Source organism: Urocitellus parryii, chromosome 1 (genome assembly GCF_045843805.1).
Source record: "Urocitellus parryii isolate mUroPar1 chromosome 1, mUroPar1.hap1, whole genome shotgun sequence".
NCBI classification, from domain to species: Eukaryota; Metazoa; Chordata; class Mammalia; order Rodentia; family Sciuridae; genus Urocitellus; species Urocitellus parryii.
The window spans coordinates 284,142,206-284,155,317 of NC_135531.1; the positions used below are offsets into that span (position 1 = coordinate 284,142,206).

The 13,112-nt window shown below is 47.3% G+C and overlaps 1 protein-coding gene across 1 annotated transcript in view; it reads right to left on the reverse strand.

The window, feature by feature from the left end:
• Nucleotides 1-13,112, reverse strand: part of LOC144253317 (uncharacterized) — a 46,891-nt gene extending 33,779 nt beyond the window's left edge. The window contains exons 1-3 of the mRNA XM_077795306.1: nucleotides 13,023-13,112; nucleotides 12,800-12,932; nucleotides 11,801-12,715 (exon numbers count right to left, since the gene is read on the reverse strand). Of these exons, the coding sequence (XP_077651432.1) occupies nucleotides 11,801-12,715; nucleotides 12,800-12,932; nucleotides 13,023-13,112 (1,138 nt within the window). The remainder of the gene's footprint in view (nucleotides 1-11,800; nucleotides 12,716-12,799; nucleotides 12,933-13,022) is intronic.

The following is a 13,112-nucleotide window of genomic DNA, read 5'->3' on the forward strand; positions in this document are numbered from 1 at the left end:
ACTATTTGGAAATGACTAGTTTGGAAATGACTAGGCCGCCAGACAGGCCTAAGCCATGGTCTCCCAGAAACCCATTCCAGGAGGCCAGAGATCCTTTAGAAGATCTATGTAAGAGATGAGAAGTGGGGTAAGGTAGTACAAGCCTCCCCAGTCAACACAGCCCCATACCACAGCGCCTTGCCATTTGGTATCCACACACATTGGGTACCCTGAAGGAGTTAAAGAAGATAGTAAAAGAGGATGGGCCCTGGGGGCCATTTGCAGAGCAAATTCTCGAATCACTCAGTCTTGAACTTAATTGCCCTCAAGACTGGAAAGACCTAGCCAGAGCAGCTCTTGAGCTGGCAACATTTTTGAAGTGGAAGGCATTTTTCTATGATGAATGTGAATAGCAGGGGGATCATAACCACACCACAAAGGTTAACCTCCCAGCTGAATGTTTGCAGGGAATGAGAATCTACAGTTCTCCTGCTGTACAAGCCACAGGCCCACCAAATTATTTTGATCAGGTGTGGCTCTGTGCTCTGAGAGCCTGGAGGAAGTTACCAGCTGGGGAAGGTATAGTTCCCATATAGGGCTTAAGGAAGAAAGCCACTGAGGACTTGCCACAGTTTATTGACAGAGTAAACAAGGTGGTAGAAGAAAAGTGTCTCATGAAGGAGCTAGGGTGACCTTAGCCAAGAAATTGATCTGGGACAGACTAAATAAGGAACATAAAGCAGAAGAGGTGCCAGTATGAAATGGAAAACTGGATAAATGGATTTTGGTCACCCAGGATAGAGGGACACAAGCAGCTCAAGCCTCTCTGTAGCCCTTAGCCATGGCAATTACATAAAAGCAGGACTAAGGAGGCTTACAGACAGCTAGTCAGAGACTGCAAAAACTGTGCACATTTTCTCCCCATTGGCCCTTTAAAATCTGCTGGAGTGAGTCCCCAAGAGTTAAAATCTAATTCTTTATGGCAAATGGATGTTGCTCATTTTGCTCCTTTTGGAAATTTAACATATATTCATGTAATTTTTGATGTCTATTCAGGCTGTGTAATGGCCACAGCCTACACAGGAGAAACCATAAAAAGATCATCTCCCATCTACTTCAATGTTTTGAAATTATGGATGCTCCCATGTATATTAAAATTGACAAAGGGCCAGCCTATACCAGGAAGACATTTCAAGTGATTTGCAATGGTTAGCATATACAGCACTTAACTGGGATTCCCTATAACCCTTAGACTCAAGGCATCATAGAAAGAACACATAAGGAATTAAAGGTAATGCTACAAAACAGAGGGGGGAAACTATACCAAGTCCCCTCATGATGCCTTGAAAGAATCTTGTTTGCTTTAAATTTTCTTTCACTTTCAAAAATTTTTATAGAAATAGCAGCCCCTAAGCATTGGCCCCCCTCTCAGGGCCTTCCCATCTACCTATGGTTTCATGAAAGGATCCCATAACAAATGCATGGGATGGTCTGGGGCCCCTCTTAACCGTGGGTGGAGGGCATATGTTAACAAGAGCCTCATCCCATCTGAGTGCCTGCCAGAAAGTTAAGCCCTGGACCCCAGAACCACCAACCAAGAAGATGAAGGAGCCAACTCTGGAGGAGAAACCTCACAAGCAAAGACCTCAACAACGCAAACAGCCCTCACATAAAGTAACCTGGGGTGATATTGAAGGTCTTGTTGACTGAGCCAGTGGATTGGCCCCTCTGCCTGGTGGCAACCCCATCCCTGGGCCTACGACAATGGTCCTAGTGTGTTCAACGCTCACCGCTAACAGTGAAACCTCCCATGGGTTAAATTGAGCTTTGGTCACTAGGCCACCACCTTTTGCAGTGGCTAATTGGGAAGGGGCTTTACCCAAGCTCTTCTCTAATAATTCCAACCTTATTGATCCTGAGTTATCCATCCAGGAGATAACTGTATCCTGGAACACTAGCCTTTCCATACCTACTCTGCCCATTTGTTTCTCCCATTTGTTGTGCTGATAATGCCAAGGTCGCGGGTTCGATCCCCATACGGGCCACCAAATGCCGCAGTCTGGCTGGGCACAATTCAGGAGCCACTTGTCAAAAGAAACTAACTTTATTTTTAGAACTACAAACGCCAAACAAAACAGCTCCTCAGGAAAAAACCCTCAGAGCCCAACTGTCACCACCGGCTTCCACAAGCCTCTCACCCACACAAAACTCACGACCTCCCACAATCCTCCTGCTCTTGAGGCCGATTGGCTGGGTTTCGTGGGTGGAGCCAAAGAAGTCCTCCAATGAGCAGCTCCACGGAGGAGCCAATCAACTAGATGTTGCTGGGGCCGCTGTGAGCCAATCATCAGCTGGCAGTCTGAAGGGCAGGGAAACAGCCCAATGAACATCACTGCAGAGGAGCCAATCAGGTAGATGTTGCTGGGGCCGCTGTGAGCCAATCATCAGCTGGCAGCTGGAAGTTTGCTGGCAGCAGGAAATTTGCTGGGGCCCCTTTGGCTGTGGCTCTCAACAATAGTATATAATAAAACCTATAATCCAGGCAGTTCTCTGTGTTGTTCTTGCCAATAAAACTATTGTAGATAACTATAATAAGTTATATATTGGGCTATCTCTCAATGACCTTAGAGTTATACTCAATGCTACCTATACCCACAGACTCTCCCATGGCAATGCAAGAAACCCTTGCTGCCAACATGCCCAACAATGCTTTTTAGAAAGCCCCCCCCCCCCAGATAATGATGGCATCCCATGGAATCAATGTGTCACACCTTATCTCCTTGATAAGAGGAATTTCTCCAAGGAAGAACAATATCTATGTGCCTGGGCAGGCACAGCTCCCTGGAATGTAACTAATGTGCCCCCAAACCATATGGGCTACTGCAGTACCTGCTACACGGGACAAGCTGTTACCAACTGGTATGCAGGAAATCAGTATGGCATGAGGGATTTCATGCCAATATTGCTGGCTGCTAGACCCATCAAATGGGCAGTAGCTGGCTGGATGAATGGGTCTATATTGAGTCCAGACCCTGACCATGGATTTGCCTTTGTACCAAATTATACCCATACCCGCTATGTACAGGCTTGTGTTATGCCACCCTTTGCCATGCTAATAATCAATGATATTGATGGCATAAATATCAATTGTACAGAGGTCCCTTGTGCAGTCAATACATCCTCCTGACTCACAAATTATCTAACCCCTGCTGTGAAAGCTAAACGTATATTTATCCTCAGAGTATCCCCAGCAATCTGGCTTTCGGTGAACCTGTCCAGAGAGTGGAGCAAGCACAGGGACTGCAACACTCAGCCCCACGCCCCACATAGAGATGAAGAATCTTCTGAATGAGACCCTACGCTAGACAAAGTGAGCAATTAGCCTCGTCATTCCTGGAATTATTGTCCCACTGCTGCTGCTTCGCTCCTTCAGAGTATCCAGACTGCTCAGACTGTAAACAATTTGTGTCCTGCCATGGCAAAAGCCTTTGCTGTTCAAAATGACTTAAATAAACTGTCCCAAGCCACTATTTTAGTCATTCAGCAAGAACTAGACTTCACCAGGAACAACTAGATATTCTGTTTATGTTACAAAGGCTCACTTGTGTCCCAAAATTTTATAGTATTTGGGTCACCCAATGTGCTGTATCTGAAAATGTAACCTTACATTTCTCCAATATTTCTCAGTATATTAAGGGTTCTGGGGATGCAAACTATGTTATGACTCTGCATAACCTTACCAAGACAATTGTCAAAATCAATGAGACTAAAGGTCTATCTTGACAACCTCTTCCTTTTACTAGGGCTTGACTGAACATTGAAAAAACCTGATAGCCAAATTAACTAATCTTATAATGCCGTTACCCTGGCCTTACTGTTTATAATAGTGATAGTATTTTCTTGTATTGTGAGATGCTTATGTAACCATGTAAAGACCACCGAATGAAAAACAGCAATTCTGGCTGAAGTCCTGGCAGCACAGTCGGAGCGGGAGATGTGGGGACACGTGCATGGAGTACTCCCTACGTGGCATATGTTAAGGGCGTCTGAGTGGAAAACCGCTTACCCCATAGGCACAGCCCTGGGTGTGGGGCCACGTGTTGCAGGCCCTGTGCTTGCTCCATGGCCCACTCCTCGACTGGTTGCTGCAGGGACAGTTGGCCAGTAATTGTATTGGTGGCTGCTTGTAATCTGCGTAGCTACTGCCTGAGTATACATACATGGTAACTGCTCAATAACATTAGACCTGCTTCTTGCTTGGCCTCTGGAGGTCTTTTTTTTTTTTTTAAATTATTCATCAACTAATCTTTTTTTTTTTTTAAGAGAGAGTGATGGAAGAGAGAGAGAGAGAGAGAGAGAGAGAGAGAGAGAGAGAGAGAGAGAGAATTTTTTTTTAAATATTTATTTTTTAGTTTTCGGTGGACACAACATCATTGTTTGTATGTGGTGCTGAGGATCGAACCCGGGCCGCACGCACGCCAGACGAGCGCGCTACCGCTTGAGCCACATCCCCAGCCCTGGAGGTCTTGATTAATGACTCCACAGCCAAACTCTCCTCTACCCTGTTCTGTGGACCTCCCCACTGACAAGAGAGAGCCCACACAAAAGTTCACTCTCCTCTGGCAACACCCTCACAGACATACCCAGAATTCATGTTCTGTTGACTCTCTGGGCCTTCTTTAGCCAACTTAGGTTGAAACATACAATCAGCAATCACACTGCAAAACCATTCATCAAAGCACTCACTGCTGGACTCCGCAGTGAATCAGAGTAGCCATTCTGCATCTGCACCAGAACTCATGCAGCCTGAACCTCTGTCTAGGACATTCGGCTCCTCTGCAGGCACTTCCGTGGTGGTCCCAGACTAGTGCGGTCCTGAGCTCCCCACGCACCTCATTTGTTTGGACCCGCGTTGGCTGAGCCAGTGCCTTCTAATGTGTGTGTGAACCCTGTGTAGAGCTGCAGTCTCTGGGGCATTCCACCACACTTGGATTAACACTTCCAATGTGATTGTGTAAGTCCACCAAAATCCTATGTTGTGTGATAGTCATTGTTGTCAGAAGGGAGAATTGAGTCTGGTCCCTTTACTTGCCCCACTTTTTAAACACATGAAGATCTCTGAAATCTCTGTGTCTTAGAGTCTACATCTTTGATTGAGGGCAGCATCTTATTCTGGAAGAGCCTTCCATAACGCCTTTTCTCTGCAGCTTTGAGTTTGCTCTATATCATAACTGATGGAAAGGGGAAGTAATTCCAAGCAATAGATCCTGCACTTTTCTTCTCTCTTTTTTTTCTTGGTACTAGGGATTGAACCCAGGGGTGTTTTACCACTGGGCAATATCCCCAGCCCTTCCTTCCTTTCTTTTTAAAATTTTTTTTTTAGTTGTAGATGGACACAATACCTTTATTTTATTTATTTATTTTTATGTGGTGCTGAGGATGGAACTCAGTGCCTCATGCGTGCTAGGCAAGTGCTCTACCACTGAGCTACAACTCACTCCCTTGTCAGCCCTTTCTTATTATTTTTTTTGAGACAGGGTCTCACTAAGTTGCTTAGAGTCTCACTAAGTTGCTGAGGCTGGCTTTGAATTTGTGATCCTCCTGCCTAGCCTCCCAAGCTGTTGGGATTAGAGGTGTGTACCACCATGCCCAGCTACTTTTTCATTTTTCTTCAAAGCGTGCATCTTTAATGTGAAAAACAGTAAAGAAAATGCTCATTTTAGCTGCATGAATATCAGATCAACAGATCTATAATCTAAATACCTGATTAGAAGAATATGAACTTCAACATTTCATTATCACTTTCAAGAAGTGGCTTGAGCAGGGGTGTGGCAGGGAGCTGGGTACTTGGCAAGACACATGCTAGAGGACTGGGAAGACCCCAGCTTTGGGAGCAAGCAGAGAGCCAGGGGAAAGAGAGTCTGGGTGAGCAAATGCAGGCCATCTGCTGGGCTTCCAGGCCCAGTGAGTGCAGCCTGCCTTGGCTTGAGGACACATTAGAGCAGGTGATGCCATGGGGACACTGCAGAGATCCGGGTTTAGAAAGAGTGCAAGAGGTTGGAGAGAGAAAGAATGGTGGGAATTGAGGATGGGGGATGTTTGCCAGTGTCATGGTGTTATCAGATCTAATCAGCAAGGAGAGATGACCTTGTTCTGAGCTCTCAGTCCCTGAATCTTCACCCAGGTGTGAGGTGTGAGCATGGACACCAAATGCATTTCCTAGCAGTACTTTTGTTCCGCAGGAAGAGACTAACCAAGGAACAAAGGAAGTGTTGGCTGATTTCTTGCCCGATGTATCTGTCGGGGCGTGTTACTGCCAGGGCATTGGGCGGTTGTCTCCAGAACCTGAGCATGAGTCCCACAGGCATCTGGCTGCTCACAACCAAGAATTCAGGAAGCAAGGACCAAGAGCCTCTGCGAAGGGCCAGATCCTGTGTGCTGTGGGCTTCGCAGATCAAGAGGCAAAATTGAGGATGTCATGTAGATACTTCCCATGAACATTCTTTTGCATTGAAGACATCTATGATCATAAGCCTATTAATGAGAAGAAAGTGTTTGGGGGGGTATAGAATTTTTATTAATTTTATTTCAGAGTTAGTGTGTCCAGTCATCAGATAGATTTCACATATTCATCTATAGAAACCATTCTCAGTTGTGTGTAGGGACAGACAAGGTAAGGCACCGAAAATAGCAGGAAACAGTTTTATTTGGCTGCAGCCAGGTTCAGTGGGCACAGCTTTTGCTGTATTCAATTAATCTCCTGAACCCCAAGTTTAGGTAGTTTCAGAGTTTTATACCCAGCATGCAAGGGGAGGGGCTCAGAAGTTCAAAGTCTGCAGAAGTTCACATAAAAGCAGCTTTTAATTTCATTGTTTTGGGCATGTTAACCCTTCAAGGACAACATCTGAGAAGGAGAGAACTTCTCTCCTTTCTTTTCTCCCTTACTAGCTGTTACCATGGAGCCCAATTGTAACTTATCTTAAAAAACGTAGACATCTCTGTGAAGCCCAGCTTAAGGCCAGAGGCCTTGTTCGCACATTTCTACAAACTACTATACTGGATACATGTTTGTGAAAAACTAGTAAGTGGTGTCCAGCACCTGGAGTGCTGGTATCTTCCCGGCCAGTGGCCAAGAGAACAGGGCGACACAAAAATAGGAAGTTTATATACATTGGACTCTTTTGCAGAGACTCTTTTGCTGACAGTCCTAAAATCAGCCATGGTGAAGATTTCTGGAGAGGCCCAGTTACAACTTTTCTGTGGAGAAAGGGGGTGCCACTTCAGCTGGGAGCTGCAGAGAAACAGTGGCTGTATTTTAGCCTACGGGCCATTGTTTTTCCAATTTCTGCTGTGTTAAAAGATGAACTTAGCCAAGAGTAATCCCAGTGGCTGGGGAGACTGAGACAGGAGGATCTCGAGTTCAAAGTCAGCCTCAGCAAGGGTGAGGAGCTAAGCAACACATTGAGACCCTGTCTCTCTATAAAATACAAATTAGGGCTGGGGATGTGGCTCAGTGGTTGAATGCCCCTGAGTTCAATCCCCAGTACCCACCCACCCCCCCAAAAAAAAGACTGAACTTAGGTACATTAAAATTTATGTGAGTAGATTCATGAATCTGGCCACTCTGGACCACAAGGGATGCAGGACTCTAAATAGGGGTGAAGGGAGAACTTTCACAAGGTATTTTCAGAAGGGGAGTGAAGGGAGGGGAGAGGGAGGAGTAGGAAGGACAGTAGAATTAATCGGACATTATTACCTATGTGCATATATGACTACATGACTGGTGTGATTCTACATCATGTACAACCAGAAGAATGAGAATTTATACTCCATTTGTGCATGATGTGTCATGTAGAAGTAATTGATCATTTTTAAAAATGGGAAAAAAAGAAAGACAAAGAAATACTTGATTGGTCAGAGTGGCCAGGCCCTAGCAGAAGTGAGCTGGATTTTTCTGATTGGAAACCTAAACCTACTATTTACAAAGTTTGGTTTTGTTTGCCTTATCAGAATCTGAGGTGCTGCCTAATGGTCTCCTAATTTTTAGATAGGGTAGAGAAAAGTCCTTTTTCTCAAGAGAGGCATGTCGAAGTAATTTGGGATGAGATATATCTGAAGCTTGGTTTCAATAGGTCTCATCATCAGAATGTGCCTCTGTTAAAGGAAGCATGAATGGCCACCAGATGAAGAGTGCCCCACAGATCACAGTGCTGCTGTCTTGGTACACAGCCCAGTTGTGCCAGGACACTGGATAAGTTGTTGGAGACAGCATGGGAGACATGGTTCACCAGTGAAGCTTAAAGACAGCAGAGCCTGCTCTGAGCAGGGTTCAGTGGGGACAGATCAGAGAGAAGGCACCTCTGCCACATGGTGCTTGGCCTAGCAGCACCCCCTCTCCCACAGAGAACTCGGTCCAGCGGCAGCTGGATGGATGAGTGATGCGTGTCCTTTCCACAGGGCCTCAGTCCTGCCCCGTCCCTGCTAAGAGAGGGGTTTATACCTAGGTTGCAGGAGCAGTGACACTCTGAGCATGGGCTTGCCTGGTGGCTGGTCTGACCAGCCTCCCAAGGAGCCGCCGCCCTGGAGTTCATGCAGGAAAGTAGCTTTCTGCAGATACCAGCACCTGGCCCTGGTTCCCAGTGTGCCCCAAGGAGCTAGGGTCCTTCAAGATGATACATACCTGGACCTTCCATCCTGGCTGCTCTCACTGCTGTCTCACCTGGGCTGGACAAGGGGACACTCAGGGGCATGTGTCTTACTGCCCCAGCTTCCTTTAAAGATGACACAGCTATGCTTCCCTTACTTGTTAAGCATGAAATTCAGTTATTTTTCCCTCCCTAACCAGTCTCAGGACTCTCTAGACACCAATTGGGCATCCTGCAACTCAACTCTGGAAATTAATGCAGACCCTGTAGGTGGGTCCTTCTGTCACCTGCATATCATCTGACATGGCTGCAAACCCAGGGTTCCATAGCCCACGTCGGTTCCACGCTCACTGGAATGGTTCACAGAATTCAGGGGAGTGCTGGACTTGCCCTTACTGAATTATTATGAGGGAATAACTCAGGAATGACAAAATGCAACAGATGCCCATGTGAGGTAGGTGTGGGCAATGGGCGTGTCCAGGCCCTCAGGGTGTGGTCCTTCAGCCCCTTCCTGTGCTGGCCCAAAGCTCCCTTATGCCTGTTGTTCAGGGGGTTTGTGGGGTTCCATCACGTGGTCATGGTTGATAAATCACTGACTGCTAGTGACTGAACTAAGCCTCCAGCCCCTTTCCCTGTCCAGGGTCCCCAACCCTCGAATCACTGCCTGATCTCCTGGTGACCAGCCATGTCCTGAAGCTGTCCAGAAACCACCTACAACTATTGTTTCATCAGCATGCCAGGGACATGGCACACATTTCAGGAGCTACAGGCCAGGGACGAGGGACAAAGCGCAGGTATCTGTTTTGTATCACGTCACAGAAGCCCTGATGTGGCCTGGGTGAGGCAGGGAACTGCACCACAGGACCCCTTCCACGGGGCTCCTCCGCATGGTTCCTTATGGATCCTGCATATTCAGACTCTGTTAAAGCTGGAGAGAGATGAACTGGCAGTTCTGCTGTACTCACATGTACTCAGTGTCTCTCCTGCCTGCAGAACCTCACTGCATGGTCTCTGTGCCTGAGCGGGGTCCTGACATCAGGCTTCCTTTCCACCTTTAACAAGAACCAGTGCAAGCCAAGGAGCACTAGGATGACTGGCAAAACTTACCAGAGGTTGGAAGAGGCGTGGAAGTACCCTCTCTAGGTCTAAGGGGAGTATGGCTCTGTTGACACCTTGATTTCAGGACTCTCACCTCCAGAACAGTGGGTCAATAAATTTGTTTTAAAATACATGGTTTGTAGTACTTTGTTACTCAGCCCTAGGCTAATACACTGCCTGAGTCTGAACTAAAGATGCCATTTGTCTCTCCCAATCCATCTTGCTAGCCACATCAACATTCAAAAGACTACCCCAATATGGAGATGAAGAGAAATTATGGAGAAATAGTGGTATAGTTTGGATCTGAAGCATCCCCTGAAGGCCAATATTCTGAAGACTTGGTCCCCAGCATGATGTAATTGGGAAGTGGTGGTGCTAATGGGAGGCTTTTAGGTGGGGGCACGCCCTGGGGGTACATTATGAGATCCCAGTCTCTTCTTATTTCTCTTGCACTTTCCAGCCACGAGGTGAACAGTTTTGGCCCATCACCTCCTTCTGCCTTGATGTGTGATGCCAAAGCTATGGGCCAGCTGATCATGAACTGAACCCTCTAAAACTGTGAGCCAGAGTGTTTTTCTCTTTAAAAGTTGACCATTTTAGGGATTGAGGTTGTGGCTCAGTGGTAGAGTGCTTGCCTAGCATGTGTGAGGCACTGTTTTCAATTCTCAGCACCACATATAAATAAATGTCTATCAGCAACTAAAATTTTTTTAAAAACGTTGATTATTTTAGGCATTTTTTTAAATAGTGATGGGGAGCTGACTAACACAATACTGACTTTGATCTGAGGAAGGGACCAAAGAACATAAGTGGGGCATCTGAAGGGCTGAGCTGGAAGTTCACAAGGGAGCCAGGTCAGATCACGTCAGGGGACCCAGGGGCTGAGGACTGACTGGATCTTGAGCACCCAACTCCCAAACTTTGTGACCATCCCCTGGGGACATTTCAGTCTGAGAGCCCTGTTGCCTCTTCAGGAACAAGTATCAGATCTGAGACCCCCAGCAAAGTCTATACCCCATGCCATGGACATCGCCCCCCTCTCACACACTACTGCTTACTTCTGAGGGAAATCTCAGCACATTATAGTCCTGCTTCTGCTGGGAGGAAGGGGAGGCCTGATTCCAGTCCCCTCTGGCAGCACAAGAAGAGGTGCAATGACAGGGAAGAAAGGACCCCCAGCTGCAGGAGTGGCCCCTCTATCTTCCCTGGGCTTGGCTGGGTCTCAAAAGAATGTATGGGTTTTTATAAGAAATATGCAATCACTTTATTTACTTACATAACACTTTTTAAAAAAATTTTTCTTTTTTACATTTTTTTTCCCTTTAGGAGGGGGAGGATCTTGATTCCATTGGAGAAAGAGGGTGCATCCTTCCATGGATGGTATGTTGAATAGACACACACCTCCCATGCACACACAAACACAATTACCCACAGTGTGCATTACATATACACACACCCATCTGGCTTTCACCTTGAAGGCTCCAGAGGTTGGAAGAAACCAGGAGAGGATCCAGGAGAAGCCAAACCTGGAGCAAGGAGTATAGCAGCAAAGAGGGGAAGAAGAAGCCTCATTGCCCAGGAGACCAGGACCCATCTCTTACCCAACTCTGCCTCAAATCCCATATTTCTCTCCCTGAACCCCGCTAATGATTCTCCAATAATTTAACCAGAGTAACCCCAGCCTTTTGAGCTGGAAAAAGGGTTCCCTAAGGCCCTTCTGGACTCTTCTGTTTTCATTGACAAGGTGGGAATAAAGTACATGGCTTCAGCTTCTCATTTGTGTGGAGAAAAAACTTATTAGAACGGGGAGGCCAAAGGAACATGGAGGGGGTCAGCATGGAAAAAAACATGAGTGAATATCCCCAGAAACTTGAGGAACTTTTCACTGATTTTCTATTTCATGTCTTGCCAAGAAAGTGAAGAATTGGTTTAATCAGCTATTTACACCCTCAGGGAATGTGTGGTGTCAGTAGACTTCCTCTGAGGACCCTCAGAGCTGGGGTGTGTAGATGTGTCCTGGCTACCTCTGTCTTCTTGTGGCTGTTGAAATGTGGTTTTATTGTTAATTACTTACTTACCCTTCCTGAAAACAAAGGGCTTCTCCCATGTGTGTGTCCTCTGGTGCTGGATGAGGTATGACTTCCATGTAAAGCCTCGCCCACACTCCCTGCACACATAGGGCTTCTCCCCTGTGTGTGTCCTCTGGTGCTGGATGAGGTGTGACTTCTGTGTAAAGCCTCGCCCACACACCCTGCACACATAGGGCTTCTCCCCTGTGTGTGTCCTCTGGTGCTGGATGAGGTGTGACTTCCCTGTAAAGCCTCGTCCACACTCCCTGCACACATAGGGCTTCTCCCCTGTGTGTGTCCTCTGGTGTTGGATGAGGTGTGACTTCTGTGTAAAGCCTCGCCCACACACCCTGCACACATAGGGCTTCTCCCCTGTGTGTGTCCTCTGGTGTTGGATGAGGTGTGACTTCTGTGTAAAGCCTCGCCCACACACCCTGCACACATAGGGCTTCTCCCCTGTGTGTGTCCTCTGGTGTTGGATGAGGTGTGACTTCTGTGTAAAGCCTCGCCCACACTCCCTGCACACATAGGGCTTCTCCCCTGTGTGTGTCCTCTGGTGCTGGATGAGGTATGACTTCCGTGTAAAGCCTCGCCCACACACCCTGCACACATAGGGCTTCTCCCCTGTGTGTGTCCTCTGGTGCCGGATGAGGTGTGACTTCCGTGTAAAGCCTCGCCCACATTCCCTGCACACATAGGGCTTCTCCCCTGTGTGTGTCCTCTGGTGCCGGATGAGGTCTGACTTCCCTGTAAAGCCTCGTCCACACTCCCTGCACACATAGGGCTTCTCCCCTGTGTGTGTTCTCTGGTGCCGGATGAGGTATGACTTCCATGTAAAGCCTCGCCCACACTCCCTGCACACATAGGGCTTCTCCCCTGTGTGTGTCCTCTGGTGCTGGATGAGGACTGACTTCCGTGTAAAGCCTCGCCCACACACCCTGCACACATAGGGCTTCTCCCCTGTGTGTGTCCTCTGGTGCTGGATGAGGTATGACTTCCCTGTAAAGCCTCGCCCACACTCCCTGCACACATAGGGCTTCTCCCCTGTGTGTGTTCTCTGGTGCTGGATGAGGTGTGACTTCCGTGTAAAGCCTCGCCCACATTCCCTGCACACATAGGGCTTCTCCCCTGTGTGTGTTCTCTGGTGTTGGATGAGGTATGACTTCTGTGTAAAGCCTTGCCCACACTCTCCATTTTTGACTCTTACAATTCTTGACATTTCTACCCCCACCAATATTTTGTCTGTGTCCTCTGGATTAACTTCCTGGTCTGCTTTGAGGTCATCCTCCATCATTCTCTCACTCTCCTCAGATCTCCCCAT